The sequence below is a fragment of the Rhea pennata genome, chromosome Z, assembly GCF_028389875.1.
Source record: "Rhea pennata isolate bPtePen1 chromosome Z, bPtePen1.pri, whole genome shotgun sequence".
In the NCBI taxonomy this organism is placed as follows: Eukaryota; Metazoa; Chordata; class Aves; order Rheiformes; family Rheidae; genus Rhea; species Rhea pennata.
This window is the reverse complement of record NC_084702.1, coordinates 26229953-26251599: the sequence shown is the minus strand read 5'-3', so window position 1 is coordinate 26251599 and position 21647 is coordinate 26229953. Positions and strand designations below refer to the sequence as shown.

Below are 21647 nucleotides of genomic sequence, written 5' to 3'. Positions count from 1 at the left end.
CTTTGAGCAAGAAAGCAAGAAAAACCCTTTCGGTCTATAGAAAAAGTTATTGAAAACTCCATTCAGGTCTAGATTATGGCAAAAACTTCCTACAGAAGAAATAATGGTGCTCTGTGATTTGTTGTGTGCTATGCATGGGTGCACAGATCCAAACAGGAGTGGTTAAAGAAAAAATGTGGTTTTCCTTGAGGCTTCTATTCTATGCTCCTGCAATTAAGCTGCCTAAGTTATTTTCTGTCATTTATAGTTATCAGCAGGTAGAATTTCACCAGCAGCTATTTTATGTTCTTTCATGTAATTTGTTAATGATAACATTTATTTTAAAGTAGGAAAATGGCCTCATATACTTTTCATACTGTGTCCTTAGCTCACCTTTTGGCTCTCTGAGCTCTTTAACTTCCTCAATGAGTGTGTATTTCAGTTCACTAAGATACTTACATATAAATTAATTCAAATGGGTAAATATCACCAAAGATATTGAGGGAAGAGTATAAAAGAAAAACATTTAAGTGCTTTTCCCTTGGTATCTCTAATAGTCTCTTTGGATTCTGGAAGGCTCTATTTGCCCACTGTGGCTATTAAGTGGGAAGGAGTTGCTCTAATCTGGCAAAAACTGAGGTGGGTAATTTAGCATCTGAGGTAAGACTTGCGAGTTTTTATGAACTGTCTTTTGTCATAGTGTTGCTGATCCATAACATAATTTAAACAATAATTTCCACTTTATTTTGAGCACTGGATCTTTAACTGTTAAAAAACAGTTTCATTACAAATGAGATAACTAAATTATGCTTAATTATATCACCTGCGGATGTAATTGTCAAGTTTTTTATTTGCTGAAAGCACCTGAACACAAGCCTACGAATGTTCAGTGTCCAGCTTTTGTGAAAAATGAATAGCAGGAAGTTTTAGTGGAAGTAGGTAGCCCTTAATCAAGCATTGCTTTGCCATTGAAAAGGACCAGTTCCAGTGCCAACTTCAGGCCTCTCTGATGGTAATAGTAACAAGATAAGAACCCACGTAGGAGTAGGTCACTCAGTTTGGTCCTTAGTGTGAAATAATCAGGATTCAAATTTGTATCTTCATGACTGATAAGGATGCTCTAAATTCGGTGCTCATCATTCAGACTTCTTTGACCAGTTCCTTTTTACACTATCTTTGCTGTCCGTGTCAATTGAGCAGTTGTGATGGAAAGAAGGGCTTAATTTCAGTGAAAATGTATATGTAATGGGGAACATCATAACAAGTGTTAATTATATTGATTTAATGTTTACATTCAACTCTATGATTTATCCTCTTCTTGAATGAAGTAATTAAATTAGGTTGTTGAACCTGTCAAATTAGCAAAACATGTATTAGTTGTGCCTGCAGTTTATGACGGTTGCTCTTCCTAGAAGGGGCAGTATCTAACTCAGCTCTCCTTTTGGAAATGGTATCCTTTTCATTTGGAGTAAGGAATCTGTAGTAATTTCATTCTGCACACTTCCTTCTTCCCAAACTGTTGCATGCTAAGATATAGAGAGATATATTTAACACCACTGATGAGAACATTAATATTAACTTGCTGGTCTTTTCAGTGTATTATATGCCTGTTTTGTATTTGTCTGACACCTTATTTTGTTAGATAGGAAAGTTTTGTAAATTCCTGGGCAAAATGTTACAAAGGATAGCTCAAATTTGAGATAAGGAGCATTAGATTACCTTTGCCTTCAAATGGCTGTGATCAGTAACTTAGCTGTTGTAAAGGAAACAGTGTGAAGCGTAACAATAAGTTCCAGGCCTCTGCTGGTTACACTGGAAATTTTTCCTGAAATCTAGCCATATGAAAAGGGAAAGAGAACTGGATTAAATTCTGTGTTAATCAAGTGGCGGAGCTCTTCATTGCAGTTATGGATATTTAATCATTTTAATGTATAGGCCATCAGAAAACTTTGGAGAGCTTGAGCGTTGTTACAGAATGACTGCTAGGCCTGTTCTATATGATACTCCCATTGGCTAACCAAAGTATTATTTCTGGAGCATTTTAGAGGACCAGGAATCTTTCCAAGATTAAGCAAGGATTCTTGCCTAAAATAATTACTCAGGCAGATCTGTCATCCCTTGATGATCTATCAACATTTCTTTCCTGCTATATAATAAGTAATATTTAGTTCACGATCTAGGTGATAACTACAAAATAGAAAGGAGAGTAGATACAGCTTGACAGTCCAGGCATGAGATTTACTTCCACATATGTCAATGGAGAAATTTCTCAGTGATCTGTCTCTCTGTGTAGACTGGCTGAGAATTAGTCAAATGGTTGTTACTGGCTTCTAGTGATGCTTCAAACAGCACCTCTTCCTTGGGTGAACATTCCTTGTCTACAAGCAAGTGTATGAAAAGGTGGTTTAAGTTGATCTATGGATTTTTTCTTGTGTGTACAGTTAGAGAGGTGGCAGCTACACGTTATCATTTTGCTCTACAACTGCAAACTGGACTGTGTAGTTTTGTGGACACACTTGCCACAGTGTGTTCCCACTGCCAAACTCCTGAGCCAGTTGGAAGGACTGCTATATGATAGCATGGTGTTAATTGATCTGAAAATCTCTTAAGGGTTTATATTTAAAAATTTATATAAGGAAGGAAGTCCCGTCCCTATCTGAAAAGAAGAGGAAAAACATACTACCTTAATCCCTAATGATTCAGCTCAGCAATTAGATAGGATGGGCTAGGTGAACTGACGACTATCTCTCTGGAAATGGTCTAACTGATAAGACAGTGAGTGACATACCAGAGAGTGAAATAAGATGATGAGTGTGAGAGGTGGGGTTGTTTTTCTCTTCATTTCTTTTGGGAAGATTGGTATATTCTTTTATGTCACAGTCTTAGAGAGTGAAGGTGCTGAAAATAGGACTGAAGTTTCTTCCCTGTCCCTGTGTACATTCCTGCTAGAGAATGCAATGCCACTCTTGGAATGTAACTATGAGATCTCTGGGACACCAGAGTCAATCAACCTATATCTCTACGTAGGCTGTCCATGTTAGCTGTGCCTAACGTGCATTGGAACTCTCCAATACCATGCCGAGTTACGTTGCTTAACCTGATTATGTTCACGTTGTTGTTTGACTTGAACAAACAAGTCCTGTGCTCTTCTGCCAGTCCCTGCCCTCCCACAGGATGAGTTGCAAGGCTGCAGCATGGCTTTACAAAGACAGAGCACATATGCTGGGCAGCTGCTGTACAGTGGCTTCACTCTAGCTCTGCAAGCCTATCTGTAGATTACCCGGTTTATGGCCTCTGAGAGCCATTGCAGAATACTGGAAAGACAGGAGATGCCAGCATCGTAGGAGGGATGAAGTTAAGGCTAGGGATATATAGCTTCCTGCAATGTCCAAATTATTCTGCAGTGGATAAAGTCTAGGATAAAGTTAATTTGATGTTGGCAAAATAAATATGTACCATCAGCTTATCTAATGTATAATATTTAGTCAAATCTACCAAATCAAATTCAGAAAGAAGAAAGCTTAGTATCATCTTTCAATAGGCTGCTTTACGAAGCCTTTATCTGAAGCAATATGGCTCAAGCCAGGAGGCTTACTTTGGACATACGAATTTTTCTCTCCAAGGCTTATCCTTGTTTATGGCTGCCCTTTGTAAAAAGAAAAGCAATGATATTTTATGTACTTGTAGGAACAGCCCTCGATTATGTTGTTGAGTACAACAGTGTCTCTCCTTAGCATGAAATACTGCATCAACAGGTGTCTTGAGGCTTCTTGCCAGGAATTTTGGAGACTATAAAAAAAAGATTTCCTGAAACCCATAAAGATGATGTGGGTTAATGTATGAAGAGAGACTTGCTTAACATAAACATCTTCTTATTTCCAGCTAGCTAAGGCTCAGTTTAGGTGCTGAGAAAGGAGAAACTCTATCAAGGTTAGTTTCTCCTAGCCTTCTGTCTTTCACATTTTCCTCAAAGTATATCAGGCTCTATCACTGTGCATCACTAGTGCTTTTTCAATACAACCATTTTTACAGTATCTGTATAAATTCCCTCATGATTACACTTATCTTGATTACACATATCTGAATGAATCTCAGGCCTTCAATTGTAATGCAGGAATATTTTATATTTATTATTAGTACCATTACTAGCCCATAGGGATTGCAAAAGGTTATGGAAAAAGCTGATCGGTATTAATACATCATAAACTTTGCTTATTTTCCCTTTCTGTTAATGTGTACCAAGCAGCTGTTCTTGGACCTAGCAGCTTTGGGGCTATGGAGCCCAGAGAAGGCCAGCACTGGGCAAGTGAGTGTCCAAGCTAACAAGTATTTTACACAATCTAGCAGCAAAGGATTTAATTGATTCCCAGGAACTTTTAAAGCATAGTGGGGTGCAGTTATAGTTGTGATATCATGAGACCTTCAGAGCTGCACAGACAAACTAGAATTGGATGGTGAGACTTTGGAAATCCTTGTTCTAAAGTTGCTGGAGAACAAGCATAGGATATTTTTTTCAGCCATTTATTCTTCAGGCTAGAGGGAACTTTCAGCACATGATTGCAATAGAGATGCACTGAACCAGAGCTTCCTGTAAGATTGTGTTATTAAAGCAGAATGAGTTTTCTCACTGGCCTCTATAGAAAGTTTATTCATAGTAGTGCTAAGCATGTTTTCCAGGAATTCAGCATAACAGACTGTCCTACTTCCTTATCACTTGATAGTTCATTCATTTTCTGTCTTCTTCAGTATTGACATATACACTCTATTCTGGGACTCTGAGATTTCTTTTTAAACTTATCTTGTTTAGAGCCTTTGACAAAGATAAAAATACCTTTTTGTTTGTTTCACAGGATACTATGGTGATGGTCTGAATGCTATCATTGTGTTTGCTGCATGCTTCTTGCCAGACAGCAGTCGAACTGATTACAACTATGTCATGGAAAATCTTTTTCTGTGAGTGATATGTAGCAATGTGACAGTCTTTGAGTTAGCACTCGTAATTTTGTAGTAAGAGAGAATCTGTCTTTAATGAAGAGATAATTTGGGTCATTAGAAGGAGAGCGATCTGAATGACAAGTGAAATAGCAATTCTAGGAAAACTGCTCGGTAGGGTGTTATTTAGGTATTCTTTACCTACTTGCTCCCCAAAATTAAGGTGTATTTGTCAGGCCCAAATCTGATTATAATAATTCTCTAAATGACAAGGAATATAGTGTCTGCAGCTTCTTGGATCTACAATGATGGCACTGTTTCACCAGTGATTTCCAGTACTTGCTGAGAACAGTCAGCAGGGACCTGGATTACCAGATTGTTTTTCACTGTCATTGTATATTATATATTACTGTGATGTATCACTGTGTATTATATTTTAAATAGGTACAGTCATTGTTCTAGGAGTTACAGGGGCATTTGCTGACCCCTGTTTTAAAAGTACAGGATAAATGACAATTGCTGATACAAACAGCTCAAAGTACCTTTCTTTACTTCAGCTGCTCCCAAATCAGTTATTAAAAATGTCAGAGACCTGTTGGGCTGGACACACATTTTGCCAAGCGAACCCAAATTTATCACAGCTTTTAACAAGCAAAATTACTCCTAATAGCAATCTAGCTTGGCAGCCAAAAATTCTGAAGGCAGCAACTCCCCTGAACAGCCTGCAACTAGTTCCACTTACAACAGTTGAAAAATCAACCATTCCAGGACTGTGTATGCCAAAACCCAGTAAGTCAGTCTCAAAGCTACTGGATGCCTGGTCTTCACCATTTACTGCTTACAAAGTGCCAGACCTCGCTGCAAGAGTGCAGGCCCAGACCCCACATAACTGCAGCCCAAAAGGTGTGTGTGGAGGTAGCCAAGCCCTCAATGTTGTATCTTCACATGAAAAACAAGAGCAAGAGTTTCTGTTCTGGGTCAGACCAACTGCTAGCATTTTCCTGGTGAAGAAGTCTCTAATCCCCTATGTCATCTACAGTACTAGATTTACACAATGCCCGGTGATTTAAAAGGGAAGAATTCCTATGATAGTCTTAACCTGATAACTAGGAAACAAATCTGCCAATAACCATGACTGACATTAAGCAGTGGTTCTTTGACTTCGCTGAAGACTTCTTTTCAGTGATAGATTTGCAGGTATATCGACTTTGCAAAGGAAGCCTTTTCCAGCCTTAAGAGACTTTTCCAATTTCTTTAAGGAAATTTATCATCAAAGTATATTTTACATCCTACTGTCACTGTTGGGGTAGTGTAAGAGTTCACTTTGGCTGTGTACCTTCAACTTATTTTAAGACTCATAGTTCATAATTCTCTCTAGCACAGTAAGAACCAGAAAAGAAAATGTCAGATTGTCCCTTTTGTTTACATGTTAGCCTAAATAAATAAAGGGAGCTTGAGAATTTACAACTTAGCTAGTAACTGATATTTATATTTTAATATATATGACCTCTTTACTATTAAGTCATGTAGAGGTATGGAGACCTGCAAATCATTAAATCTCTCCCCATTTTTTATATGGCATGTTTCTCTTAGATAATCCTGCAACTGCAGTGTACAAGCCTCCTCTAGCTTATAATTAATAACTGTCCTCAGTTGTTTGTCTGTTCTGCAGTTTCATTGCCCTCTGGATTCCCTTCACATTTCTAGGTACCTTGTTCCTATCTGTTACCTTGACTAATCCTGTAAAATTGTCTGTAAGTGAGCCAAAACTCAGCCTCTGAGACAGCATCTTCTAAAGCACTTCTTTTGGATGCTGCAGATCCACATGGAAAATTCTGCTGTTTCACTTATGGCTACCTGATACAATCTGGAAATTAAAAGTTTCTTAATTGCAACTCAGAAGTACCACACTTTGAAATGCAAAACAAGTGCTTTTGCTTTCAGAGTGAGTTGTTCTAATCAATGAGAAAAATTCTTATAATATTTTCAAATAATAAAATTATTTCTCAAATAAAAACTTGCCAGCATGAAATAGGTGATTTTCAAGAGAGCTTGACATCTCTCTGCACTTGCAGCAAGATCTAGACTGCACAGTGACTCCAGATTGCACCCTGCAAAAAGCAGCACCTGCCACCCACTGCTGCTGGCTTCTTTTCCTGTGGAGCAGCCAATGTCTTGGCAGTACAGTCTCACACTTCCATATCTCACTGATGGACAGGAGCCTTTACAAATGTGGGGCAAAAATAGGCAACGTGCAAGTGGAAGGCGAGAAAGAGAGCAGTGAAAAGCATTGAGTAGTGGAATTTACCAGATGGAACTGCTCAGTTAGTTGCTACCTACTTTCTAACTGTTTAAAATAACATTCCATGTGTTGAGGATTTGATTTCCTACTCTTGTTTTGAAGAAACTGAATTTTGAGGAATTTAAGGATCAGATTAGATCCTGAGTTATTCACATATACCTGTGCAAGGGGCTATTTTTTGCTGGGATAGAGCTGCCTTTTGTAATGAGATTTCTCAAGCATTCAGTTTTCTGAAGTGAGACCCACTGATGTTTCACTGCAGTTTTTACACAGACATTCCTTGGGGCTGGACAAGAGAAAGCAATTTGTATGTTGTTAGGATAAATTCCTCCTCGATTAGGTGGGGACTAGTGAAACTGGGCAGAGCATCTACTTATATAGTCCCAGACAGAAATTTAAAGCTACCCTTTCGTTTGACTGAACACCCTGCTCTCCTGGGTAACACAGATTTTGCCCCGGAAATGCTGATCTGTCTGAATACTCACTGTAGAGCTGAGGAGTTTGATGAGTGTTTGAAGTGTTGTGCTCACAAAATGAAGTGATGCCATGGAGTTGGCATCCCCTCAGAAGGCAGGTTGATGGACAGCTTCTATTAGCTTTGAGATTTAAAAGCTTTTTAGTTGGCAGTCACAGACCAAGTAACAGTGATCTGAGGATCACAAGAGTTACAGAAGAGTTTCTTCTCCTGACCCTTACTATTTTTGCTTTGAACAAACCTAATGATTAATACTGAAGAGAATTTTCTCTATGACTGTATCTCAGCAGTTTGGAGAACTTCACATTGTTCTGTCGTGCTCTCCCTTGTAAAATTTCTTGATTTAATGTGCTTGTAAGGGGAAAAAGCCATCTATGAGACTGAAAGGACTTATTATGAAACTGTGTCTATGGAAGGAAACAACAATCTCTGAAGATAAGATTGTGGTTTGCTAGTAATAATTCTGTGGGAAGCATGGGGAACAGTTGTAAAATGTCTGCTTTCAGTTTAAACGAAAAGAAAATACTGCTTTGTTGTAAATTCCTTGGTCTGCATTGCCTGTGTATGCCTAGTGGACTGATTTTGATTAGACTTAAATGGATAATGTAAAAAAAAAGTGCTCACTTGCTTCTGTTCACTTTTCAGATATGTAATAAGTACCTTAGAACTGATGGTAGCTGAAGACTATATGATTGTCTACTTGAATGGAGCAACGCCAAGAAGGAGGATGCCAGGACTTGGTTGGATGAAAAAATGTTACCAAATGATTGATCGGCGGTGAGCAGCGTTTTCCTATCTGATCCACAGCCATTATTTTAAATTCTATTAATTTCTATTACCGCCCTGTATGACAGCATTAACTATATATGATCTTTCCATATGTTTTATATTTTTTTAAATGAAATGTATTTCTTTTTGACTTAGATTAAGGAAGAACTTGAAATCATTTATAATTGTCCATCCATCATGGTTTATCAGGACAATTCTGGCTGTGACACGACCTTTTATAAGGTATGCAGTGAATATTGTTATTTTCTTTGTCTCTAAAGATATGCTTTGAAGCTCCTAACTGATCAAACATGGCTGTTAATGTCCCACTGAAAGATACTCATTTTACAGTTGTCTTTGTTTATTCTGATTCCAGCTTAAAATGCATGTGGGTAAGGAGTCTGGACAAATCACCTTATTAAAAAGCTACAATTCTGTCTAAAAATAAAAATAAAAATGCTGCTCAGCCAATAAGACTTTCAACACCCTGAACTGTTGGAAGGCTTAGGAGACCAGGTTCCAAAAAGTTTTTCTGCCACCAAAATAATTCTTTGATTGGTAAAAAAGCAAAGAAATGTTTCAGACACTGAAGAACTTGCAGTTTGTTGAAGAAGATAGACATATGCAATGGAAATCCAATGATCAGAGAGAGTAGACTGACAGATGCGAAGAAAAGTTGCTTCAGGGAAGGGAAGACACATCTCATCTACATGAGCCACACAGAGAATAGCGTGTATCATGTCACTACAGAGAAATCTGTTCAGATGAGAGCACCGAAGGTGTCAGTCACAGGTGCTCTGTCCTGGCAGGGGAGTTTGGGCATGGGGAAATGAAGGAGTTCTCTCATTGCTGCCAAAGTGTGAGAGGCAGAGTATCATAACAAAGATTATTCTTTAAGATATGGTGACTTTAATACCAAGCAGAAAGTGAGAACTAAGCAAAATAATGTAACAAAGCAGAAAGCAAGAACTAAGCAAAATACTGTAACAGGGATGCAGTAGTTATAATTATTAATAGTAGTGATGGGAGGTTGATTCAGTTGCCTTTGATGTCTGAGATAATTCTGTTGTCACCGCATTTCCTCCCAGGGAAAAGGTGGACAGTAAAATTAAAGTAAAATCAAAGATGCATCACCTGTATGAATTTATGAGTCACTTATTCTAGATCAAGAGATTCTGCCCACGCTGCCGAGTAGCAGTGACCACAGGCATTGCATTGCCAAACTGGAGGAAAATGTTGATTATAAATGGAGTTTGGTAAAGAGAGTTAACAGTACAAAACTTGAGACAATAGGACCAATTAAAAATTCCATTTCAACCAAGAAGCAGATTGAGTCTCTATCAGAAGGAAAAGAAAGAGGAGTCCAAATAGGAGCTGTAAAAAGGTGGGCAGTGCACGTGGCCAATGTGACTTAGGCTGAAGAAGAGTTGAGGGTGAGAGGTATTTGAACCCTCACTGAGGTCGGAAGAACCATATGAGAAAACTGAATAAAAGGCCCAGGGAGGGAAAAAAAAAAAAAAAAAAAAAAAGGAGAGAGAGAGATTAATTGCAAAGATAGAAAAAAAAGCTGGATTCACATCCTAGATATAATTTATGAATCAGTTATTCCCTGTAGAGATCTTTTTAGGTATATTAGGAAGGAAATTAGATTTTTAATAAAACGAGTGTCTGCAAGATTTTCAGCACTTGCTGGAAATACTTAAGAAATAGAAAGTTCAACAGAAGTGGCAGCGTGCCTCACCTAAAGTCAGAAAGAAACAAGGATTTCTTATTTTAGGCATATATTTGGGATACCAATATACAATGAGGTAGAAATCGGTTACTGTGGTGGAATTACTGGACCCAGGAGAAACCCCAAGTGGAAAAACAACCTTTAAACAATTTTTTTTTCAGTCTTTAGATGTTTCCAGATCAGGCTGCTGCTTGTCATGTTGCTTCAGCTGACAGTTCAGATGATCTAGACTATTATTAACATTTCTAATAAAATGCTGAGAATTATCTATAAGTTACTGTGACTGTTATCAGACAATTATGAGTGATTCATGCATCTTAAAACCTGAGATTAGCATGTGGCAACTGTGTGCTCCTAATGATGCTCATCTGTTACGAATACAAAGTAAAACGGATGAGCTCAAAGAACTCATTCATACAATACCTTGATGGATTCCTGTTTTAGTTGTGTTACTTTATTTGATTAAGATGATAAAAGTGTTAAGGCAAGGGTCAGTAACTTTTGGATAAGAGCTGTTTCAGATGCTTTGCGTTGTCTGATCATAACCCTGAATCAGTGGTAAATAGGAACAACATATTCTGCTTTTTTATAGTCTAGGCTTAAGAACATTCATTCTCAATATGCATTCATCACTGTTACTGATGTTAACAGACTGTCTAAATATTATCAAAACTGGATTTGAAAGATTGCTTAAATTCAAATTAAAGAGATACATTCCTCATAAACTGTTACATATCAATAAATCAGATTAAGCAAGTGAATAGTCTTAATTTTTTTATAAATTGCTGAATGGTTTAGGTTTTTTGTATGATCATTTCTCAAGCATAATAAATGATCGTATAGCACAGATTGAACTAAGCAAGAAAAATATTTCCTCATAATAATGCCCTACACTGAGAATAGACATGCATATACCCAGTCAGATCTGTACGCATCCAGACAAAAGTGGAAGTTTATCTGTATTCTGTTTGGTTGGGAGTCATAGTCAAATCTAAATGCTAATTCATCATGATCAGCAAAAGCAAATGCTTCCCATCTTTTTTTTTTCATGTAAGTATGCTGCAAAAGATTTGATTTTCGTTTTTTTAGAATTTGAATGTATCTTCTTCAAACTATAAAACTAATTGCATTGCCTAATGTGAATGCATTACAATTTATAATGCTGTCCTAAATATTCTGATGCAGCCTGGCCAAAACACAGCAAAAGGTCTAGACCTGATTTCAGCCTCACTAGAGCACAGATATGTTAATGATCATCAGCACTGTATAACTCTTATATAACTACATATAACTGGAATATGAATACGCAGATGCTCAGATTACAAGTAAATATCTTCTCTTTGTTTATTTTTTCCAGTCATGGGAGATTTTGTGGAGGAAACTCAATTTGCGTATGCTGTTTTTGTGTTTCAGCTCTAAGTTCAGCAGTAAGATACAGTATGTCAGCACATTGGCAGAGCTCCGTGAGATGATTCCAATGGAATACGTACACATACCAGAGAGTATCGTCAAGTAAGTGGTGATGGTGTGCTAATGGAAAGTATTTCCGCTCACTAGTCAGGCTGTCTACTAGCCAGAAGTATAACCAGATTTTACTTTCCAAGACCCACATAGGCATAGTAGCATTTGAGAGTCTGTAAGAAATTTAAAAGCTTCTACACGATTTTATTACAGATACTTCACTCTGGTTTAACAAAAATTCCTCTATCATACCCTGAAGCAGGAAAATGTTCTATCGTGGAAAAACAAACCAGAAAAAACATGTAATCCATAGGAATCCAAAGTTTATAGGAAAAGGAAGGTTTTGTACTGGACCAAATGATAAAATTGGTCCAGTGAAGACAAACTTTCAGGCTCAGAGTCCTTTCATCACACTTATGACTACATAATCAGAATTGGAATAGACTATTAATTGTAATCCAGAAGGAAAATAGGAAATGTTAAGCCTTCCGCAGGTATCCCTTATACCATATTTTTCCAAAACTTCTACCACTACGTCTTATTATGCTTTTAGGTTTTAGTTAATTCAAAGTCAGAGCTTTGAATTGAAGTAATAGTTCAAAAGATAGCAGTTTAGTAGAAGTCCTCTGGAAGTCCATAGGTTCACCATTCCTTTCTCATTGATTGTCATGATTTAACCCATAATCAGAACTGAAAGGCAGTGTCTCAGTTCTTGCCTTTCATATGTGAAAGTTTTCTGTCTTTTAAAGGAAAGATGTCTGTTAAAGAAATTGTTGCAAGAAGTTGATCTGAAGTTGATCACCTAAACTGGCTTTCCTTCAGACCAGAAAACAACAAACTGAAATGGTACACCAAGCTTAAAACATTGGAAATCAGTCACAGTGGGTCATTATAGGTCATTACTACAAAGATATGCTGCCAAGGAATGCATTATTTTTTACTTTTGTGTGTCAAATGTACTATATTTTAAATAAATGAAAAGATTCTGTCCAATAAACTGATCTGAGGAGTAAATTATATTTTATATATAATATAAATTACATATAATTTATATGTCGCTGATTATATTTTCCATATGGGTTCTCGGTGACTAGGTATGAAGAACACTTCTTTTGGAGCTGTCATAGATCTCTTCAACCCAGGCAGGAGTTTTCATAGCTGTCTCAGAGCAGTTATGAAAGCAGCATGAGTACCTTCATCAGACTGATTGTTGTTTTGACATGAAGTCCTGTTGTGCTGTAATTCCAGGGAGCGAGCGGGAAGCTCAATTCTGCAGCACTTGTGAAGTTAGTGAATTGCTATCTTGAAATGGGAGGTCATAGGGAATTTCACTCAAGTTTATTTGCTTCTGTAATTACTTTATAGGTAGAGTGATTGCAAAGAATTTAGAGTAGGAGGTGGTATGAGAGATACTACCTGATAAAAAAGATGTCCAGAATATCCTAATTTTTTTTGCCCTTTCTTCCTCCTTTCCTCTTCTGATTCCTGAAACATTCTAGTTTCTTATATCTTATAGCTTCCTTTGATAAAAACCATAAGCTGATACTTTAATGCTTTCTACTCTTTCTACTTCTTGCTTTGTTTTATTGTTACACTATGATGTCTTTTTTTCCTTGTACACTAAAATTCCTTGGAAAATCCATTCAGCTCTCAGACCAAAGGTGAAAGGTTGCCAGCACCGAAGAAACTTTAGGACTTAGAGATTAAAAAATTTTAGGAAACTGCTTACTTCTTCTCTTCAGCTGCCAGCTGCCAGATCTTGATTGCACTAAAGAAAAAAATAAAAATGTGACTAATGTGCCCATTGGCAGCAAGCATTTTCAAGATACCATAGTATGAAGATTTAGTGGAAGTCCGCACTCAAGGCACTGTGAGTGGATATTCCGGTGTCAAAAGGGAAGAGAGCAGAGGTCAGAGCAGAGATGTGCTCTAGCTGGTAGTTTTATATCTGTTTCAAATTGAGAAAGATTATGCAGCTTTCAGCATTGTGTTTGCTCCACTGGCAAGATCAAGAATACCACTGTGGTCACAAGGAATTGTACCTGTAGAAAGGCCACAGGTTTATGCCCTGGGTTTATGCTCCCCCCCCCCCCCCCCTTTTTTTTTGTGTGTGTGGCTGTTTGGTAGCTTTTACTGAAGTGAGATACATTTTGCCTATTGTATCATAAAAACTTGTACGTCTTTTTTTTTTTTTTTTTTTTTCCTTCACTCACTCTTACCTTGTAAGGTACGATGAAGAGAAGTATTTTAAGAGAAGAATGAGGTAAAACTTGCTTTCTAGCCTGTTCTGCTGCTCATAATGGAGTAAAACTATGTGATGCAGCCTTCCACCTGAAGGTGACCTCAACAGCTGAATGAGAGAAACCTTGCAATGGTTTGCAGTCTTACTTTCCCCTTCAAGCTGTTGAGATCAGCCTCCTTTGCAAGCAAAACTAACTAAACTATAAATGCCCTTGACTTGGCCCAAGCTGCAGCTAGTTTAATTCTATCTGATGAAGCAACTGAATGCTTTCAGCTCTCTCCGCTGAGCATGCCTCAGATCCCTGCTGCTTTTAAGTTTCTGCCTCCAAAGGAGCTAAATAAGGAGTTACAAATTAAAGGTGGGTTAAGAACAAGAGTAAATGCTGTTATATAGAATTAAGAGCTTTAGGGTCAGTGCATAATAGTGGGTGCTTATTTTAGAAGCCTGTACAGTATTTATTCTTTGCTCTGCTATTGCTCTGCTTTTTTTCTTATGCTCTGCTTGCTTCTTTGTTTCTTTATATCAATAACTTTTACTCATGCAGACTGGATGAAGAGCTGAGGGAAGCTTCAGAAACAGCTAAGTAAGATAGTTTTCAGCTAGCTGCTCACATTGTATTTGCTTGGTTCACAGGAACGGATTGAATGTAGCAGTGTATAACGTATTTGATATAGCACTCAGCTCATAGCTTCACTTACTATGTGCATTGCCACATTTGTGAATTGACTTCCCTTCTCACTATATGCAGCCTGCCTTTATACAATTGGGCCTCGGTGAGGAATAATCATATTCTTGGACTATATTAAACATATTTGCTATTATTGGTGAATATTTTTACAGTCATGGAGAGGACTGAAATCACTTTTTTACTCAGTTAAAGTGGTTTGTTAAGTATTTTCTCTCCTTTGTCCATTGTCAGATGATTCATATGTCTTTTTTCTTTCTTTTTTTTTTTTTTAATGAGGCAGTTCTTTTTAAAACTAATATTTTACAACAATTTACTAAGCTAAGGATGGCTATTCTGTCTCACTTAAGGCAACCCTGTTGTTCCACCTGTTCTTTGGATGGGTTGTTGGATTAATACTTGATAATACTATGTTGTCTAAGTTCAATTAATAAATCAATGTCTCAGCTGATGTTCAGATATTTTGAACTCTGAAGTCTGTGCTCTGACTTTGACATGCTGAGGCAGAATGTGATAAAGTAGAATAGAGACCCTTAACTGGAAGGACGCAGTCCTTCACTTGCTAAGCTGAGCTTAGAAAGAATTTACCCTTTTCTGTGTGTGTTGTGCACAGGATTCCAGAGCAGGGAGCTGTGTCAGTGGCTTCTCATATGACGCTTTCCCTGGGGTTCTTGTAACCTAAGATTCTGATTTTGAAGTTTCTTTACAGTCTCCTACCTTTAACTTCTGCATTTCAGAATTTCTACCATACAGCTCATTTTCTCTCTTTCTTTCCTTCTCTCCCTCTCCCTCTCTCTCTCTTTTTTTTTTCTTTTCTTGATATCCCAGCTTTTGTGGAACACACTTGCCTCCAGTTCTCCTGAGCTTAACTTTTAAAATCACCAAAGAGAAGAGCCACGGAGAAATACCCCAAGCACTTGCTGCTGCTTCTTGATTTTAGCACTTAATTACCTAAGAAGCAAAAATTCATGTGAGCAATTATCTGATACCACTTGGATGCTTTATTAACCAAAAGGAAGGAAAAAACCCCACAACTCATGAAATATAACTTTTATCCCTTATATTCAAATATTTTCAAATACGTTAGGGTACTGTGTGAAAGACAGCTGCTTGCTTGTTACCAATGTTATTTAAAAGGATGCAGGCTGCAGTAAAACAGTGAGAGAGGAACTAAATATTCATATGTGGCATTGCTGGTTATTGTTAAATGTATGATGTCACTGTAGTGCATTCCCCATCCTCAACTTACAGAAATACTTATAAAAAAGTATTATTCAAATTAATCCATGTTGCAGGCACTATGCTTGTTACATTCCTATCAATAATACTTCTGTGTTTGTGCGGTCACAGATACTCACTGTATCTGTAACTGCGGTTATTACATCCCCAAATTTGATTTCATATGTAAAGAAAGAAAGAAAGAAAGAAATACAGAAGTAATGTTTACTACTGCCTTTTTTTTCCCTTGTATCCAGAACTGGCTGCCTCTCAAATGATCCAGAAATGACTTCAATGGAGCAGGAGTAAGAATTTATACCTGATAATGTCATTACATTTTAACATTATTTCACAACCATGCAGTTAGGAACTGAGGCTGGGTAGACTCCTGGAGGTCTTCTAGAGACCTGAACACGTGTTTTTTTTTTATTATTTTTTTTCCCAGCAACTTGATTCAACCTTTGCAAGCAGAAAAAGTGATGAAGTTAAAGTTTATTGTATTTGCATTGCAGAAGTTTTTAAAGACCCTTGTCAAGCAGGGATAGATACAGTTCATAGCCTGAAGGATATTCAGGTTAATTTGTTTGAAAGATGGAGAGAAAAAGTACAACACGATCATGGTGAAGTTGGTCACGTGCATTATGCTCCATTAATGCTGATAAACTTGCTGTTCTAATTCTGAGATCAGCTTAAGCAAGCTGTCGGTGCAAAACTCTTCCCTTTGAGTGCTTTCAGTGCCTGCCTTCTCTCTGCTTTTTTGTGCCTCTCAGCTTTTCACACTTATTTTCCGCAGCTAAACCTCTGGTGCGTTTTTCGTCACTGCCTTTAAAGCCGGACTGGTTCCTTTGGAAAGGGGTGCGCGCCGGTACGGCGGCACACCTCTCCTCCTGCTAGTGCCCCGACCCGGGCGGGCGAACGGAAAACCTTGCGCTGCTCTTGCTGCGCCTCAGCAGGGGCGTTCGTAGCGCGCGAGACGTGCAGGCGCACGAGCACTGGCAGTTCGCTGCTCGAACAGCACATCCCGGGGAGCAGTGGGTGCACAGCGGGTGCACTCCGGGCGAGCGCGGACTGGGGAGGAGTGATGGGGGGCTCCGCTGTCCCTACCTGTCGTACTGGGGTCTCAAAATACACAGGTGTATCACACTGGTAAGCTGCTCAGGAAGCCGTGTAGGAGACCTGACTCTTCGATAAAAGGTTCCGTCAATTACATGAGTGTAAATGAGCAAAATGGAGCTTTTTTGTCATTTTCTTTCAAATACAGTTATACTGTAATAAAGTGTCCCAGTGTTAGAAATCATACATGTGTCAGAACTCAGAATTAAATACCTGGCTCCTACTACTAGACCAGTTGGGATAAAACCACTAAGCATCCTTTTTTTTTTTCCCCCAGACACAGTTTATTCTATAATTGATCAATGTGAAAACTATTTTTTCAAGTATGGCAGCAGTAATTAACCTATTAAAGACTATTTATTTATGCTTTTGGCTGTTTGTGGCATGAACAGTTTTCATGTTTTTTTACAAAAAAGGAAGTTGGGCAGCAAAAAGCAGTACAAAAAGCAGATTTTTATTTAGCTTAAGTAAGGATTGGGGTTGAGTTAACGTTAATTCCTTCATTCTTTTTTTCTGCAAAATAGCATCTTTAGGAGTAGCAACAACTTTCCTGTGGTCGTATCATTCATTTCTGGTGTTTCTTCCTCAGGAAACAGGATTAACCTTGTAAATGCTACCACAATGTTGACAGCATTTTTACACAGACTTTTTCTGTATACTTGCTGCTGGAATCTCTCTGGAGTCTGCCCAATTCTTAGTTTGCTTCTGTTTTCTTTTTTGTATCCATTCCAAAGGCTTTTGTTTATTGTCATGCTCTCTTGTTTACTAAAATTTCTCGTACTACCTGATGACTTTATGAAAATTTTCTTTATGAAGTAAACCACAATAAAGAATTCTGCATATTCTGCAACTCATAGTGACCTTCCTAGGTTATAGATGTTCATGTAGGTGTGTATTCCATGAAGGAAAACTGTATTTTGATGCAGTGTTTATTATCACAGTTTCATATTTTAAAGAATATTACTAAAGAATTGGTTAACATGTACTTTACACTAAATGGCAAAACCATAGTCCTAGGGACATTTTTAGATGTGTCCACATCTTACTCATTTCCACATATGGTGTCTAATTCTACTCGTATCGGAGTTGCTGGGAGTGTAGCTATTGATTTCAAGAAAAGAGTAACAGGTCCTGTTAAGGTCTGAATTTTCCATCTAAATTAGATAAGATCTGTGTAAGTTACTTACACAAGTAAATTATTATTTAGTTGTGTATAGATACACAAATAATAAATATATGAATAAAATAAATGAGAGATGAGGATGCTTAATACTATGCATACACTGAAATTTGGGGAAGTTAATAGCCTTGTGTTTCATAGCACTGATTCCTTTTTTCTTCTTTTCTCTCTCTCTCTCTTTTTTTTTTTTTTTTTTTTTTTTTTTTTTAATATGTGTAGCATTGACATGAGGCTGAAATAAAAAGAACTGCTTGCAGGCATTTGAAGAAGAGGGTTTGCATGGACTTTCATCACCCAGACGCCCGTGGCCATGGCGTACAATAGGCAGTTTGGTTCATTTTATTTGTTTTACGGTTCTTCAGTGCCATTCAGCAATCCAAGATAAACAAAAAGGCCAATCCTGTTGCCATGCAAACAGCAGAAATTTGGACTTTGCTACATGTTGTTTTCTGAAATATAGGTTGGATTAGGAGAGCTCTATCATCTAGCATTCGTTTATATAAGTGTGTGCAATTTCTGTTTAAAATTATTACCCTATTTCACCAACAGTGTGCCTCGTGAATGAGTCAGTGAGGATGTAGTTGTGTTTCAATTTTGTCTTCAGCATATTAATGTTTATGCATAACAAAGCAGACAGAATAGTATTGTTACAATAAATATTAGCATAGTTTGTTTCACAAAGCAGTTGCAACTTTATTATTTGAAGAGAATTTGAGAAATGATGCAGGAGTTCTTTTTGAATGAGTCTATTTCTTGTTATCTGAAAAGTCTCCATGTTCACTTAACTCTACTACCTTTTAATTTGGCCACAAAAAAGTCTAATATATTTTAAAATTAGACATTAAAGACTTCCCAAAGGACAAATGACTAACTGAAATTAATTTTATTTTAATAATTTAATTTAGCCTTTTTTTTTTTTTTAAGGATAGCTTTTTTAAAAGTAGCTAATCCTTTAAACGTCTTTCATATATTTTGAAAGCCTTGGGACGTTGCTTTCTTTTTGTTGGTTTTCTAAACCTGTTTTTTCAGAACTTATTTTTTTAAGTTACAAGTCTTCAAATGGCATCCTAACTCATAATAAAGGCTAATAATGCTATGAATGTGGAACGAATACTTTGTACTTTCTACTAAAAATTGAGGGTTAAATATTTAAATCTACAGTCAGGTGTTGTGATCATTTGTTATGGATAAATGTCAGAGTACTATTCAGAATATGTTTAGTATCAGAAAGTAAGTATTAAAATGCATTTTGTTGTCTGTATCGTGGTATCCACCAGTATAAACAAGAGAGGAAAAAAAAAAAAAAAGCATTTCTTCTTTGCAAAGAAGTCCTGATTCTAAAATGGAAAATAGCTGCAGTGTCTCGGACTATTGCAAAGGAGTGCAAACCCGTACTGAAGTTAATTTGCTTTTCTCCTTTAAAAAGAGAAGAGTTAAGAACTAGGTAAAACTTTTATCCTCCCCTAACACACGAACGCATGCACACGGTCCCAAACCTGCTGACCCACCTTCCTTTTGGGATGATGGAACTAACAGTATTATGCACTGTCTGAAATATTATTGTTAGACTCGAGATTCTTGTATACCCTAGGATTACATCCATGGATCCTCTACTTTATCTGTAAGTAAGAAGTTCTTAGAAGTAACAATTCAAGATAATTTGCTCATTCTTATTTTTGTGTGTGCAGTAACTCTAATCCTGCTGCCAATATTAGCGATTAAAGAGAAGCCAAGCGACAGTTATCCAGGGAGTAAATTTTAACAAAAAGTCAGGACAGTTGAACCTTGATTTTCAGTAGGAGCTAAACTGAGAGTGAAATTTAATTTTGCCCTTCTTTTTAAAAGATTGATATTTTAATTCTGTGGTGTGCACATTTCCCTCTGTCGATTTGTGTCATGTGTTTGCAAGAAGGGAGACTGTGGGCAAGGGAGCAAGCGTCCATCGTTGGGTGCCCAATACTTCAGCTGCTGTAACGAAGACTGACAAAATTGTCAGAAAGACGGGAAGTTGCCAAATGCTTTCTGCTAGCATCAAAACTGAAATGTCTGCACCTCTACAGTCCTTGTTTTATGCTGAAAGCCCGTGCATTGTGGCTCCATCACCCTAGTTAGCCTGTATATATTCTGTCAGTTACTGGTAGTTTTCACAGGGGAAGGGCCTAATTCTGCTCACCATCATTGCTGCTCCGTAACCAACCTTATCATGCCCTAAATTAGGATCTCTCTTAGTTTGCACAGTTCCTCAGATATCTGAACCTCGGCTTGTGTCTACCTTATAACAGTGCTGCCACTTAATATATTGGAGATAGTGCTTTGTATAGAAATTAATATTTGTGTTAACTTCCAGATACTAATTATGCTTGACCTAGATCTGAGCAATTAGAAGTGATTAATAGCACAGAGTCACATCTTCTGTAAACCTATTTTTTAAGCCACCTAGAATGAGCTAGTTGGCTTGTGTTACACTACAGCTGAGAGAAGTATTTGCTGAAAGAGAGGTTCACTGCTAAGCAGAGGTTCAGCGTGAATCTTTACGCATTCGTTGAAGCCTAAATGGGGTATAAGTGGTTTAAAGTCTCAGTGGCAGATGTCAGCTCAGAGGTGAATTTCATTCTGCAGGCATTGTGTGAAATTACTGAACAGCAAAGCACACATTAATTCATTTATTAATGTGGGCAGACTAATAGTGGCAGTTTGAGATGAAAAGAGTTTATTTAAGCCAAATGTCACATTAAAATAAAATAGGGCACCAATGTGATGGTGCAAAAATGGTTGCAAGAAAAAGGTGTGGTTATCTTTGCTTATTGATATATTTGAAGAAGTTTTTTTATATGTTATGGCAATTATATGTTATACTGACAACAATGTATCAATATTAATATCAGTTTATTGGAAGAGGAATATAGTACATATAATTGCACAAATATAATCTTTTATAAACAGATTTTTTCTACTGTGTATCAGAGTGCTCATATCAAATATAAATTAAGAGTTGCAATTCTTTTTTCTCAAAAGACCTATGCTTATTTGAGTTATAGATTAAGCAATACAAAAATATCTGATATCGTTGTATGTACATATATACGTATGAATCAGAAATAAAGAGCTGCAACCCACCACTAAAAGTATTTCCTTTCTGCTCCAAGGTTTTTTTGGTTATTCCCTGGGCACCTAGAAGAAGTCTCAGTTTGCAGTTCTTCGTGTAGTTATAACTAACCTTTCCTTCCATTCACTCTTCCTTACCTACCCCCTTCTCGTATTGAAATCCTTGCCTTGCCAGTACTAGTAGCGTTGTCCCAGGGATAAAGCAGGAGCTTTGCAAGTTACTCTTTAGTTTGTGGCTCTGCTGTTATGTCTGGATCAAAAGCATAGACAGTGTCACTTTATCTCACCCCATAACCAAAAGCTTAAGGGGCAGGAGCAGGCTGGCTGTGAAACCACCCTGCCTGGTTTCTGACTGTAGTGAAGGCGTCAGGCAGAGCTGGAGGATGTTCAGCCTCATCACGTACCAGGCACCCCTGACACCACTCCTGTCCCCTTTTACTTAACGCTTGGTGAGC

The 21647-nt window shown here is 37.5% G+C and overlaps 1 protein-coding gene across 1 annotated transcript in view; it reads left to right on the top strand.

Annotated features, from left to right (window-relative positions):
* Window positions 1–18955, top strand: part of PRUNE2 (prune homolog 2 with BCH domain) — a 125453-nt gene extending 106498 nt beyond the window's left edge. The window contains exons 13-19 of the mRNA XM_062599802.1: window positions 4830–4932; window positions 8334–8465; window positions 8613–8699; window positions 11602–11700; window positions 13877–13912; window positions 16052–16099; window positions 18307–18955. Coding sequence (XP_062455786.1) covers window positions 4830–4932; window positions 8334–8465; window positions 8613–8699; window positions 11602–11700; window positions 13877–13912; window positions 16052–16099; window positions 18307–18328 — 527 coding nt within the window. The 3' untranslated portion in view covers window positions 18329–18955. The remainder of the gene's footprint in view (window positions 1–4829; window positions 4933–8333; window positions 8466–8612; window positions 8700–11601; window positions 11701–13876; window positions 13913–16051; window positions 16100–18306) is intronic.
* Window positions 18956–21647: the final 2692 nt, after the last annotated feature.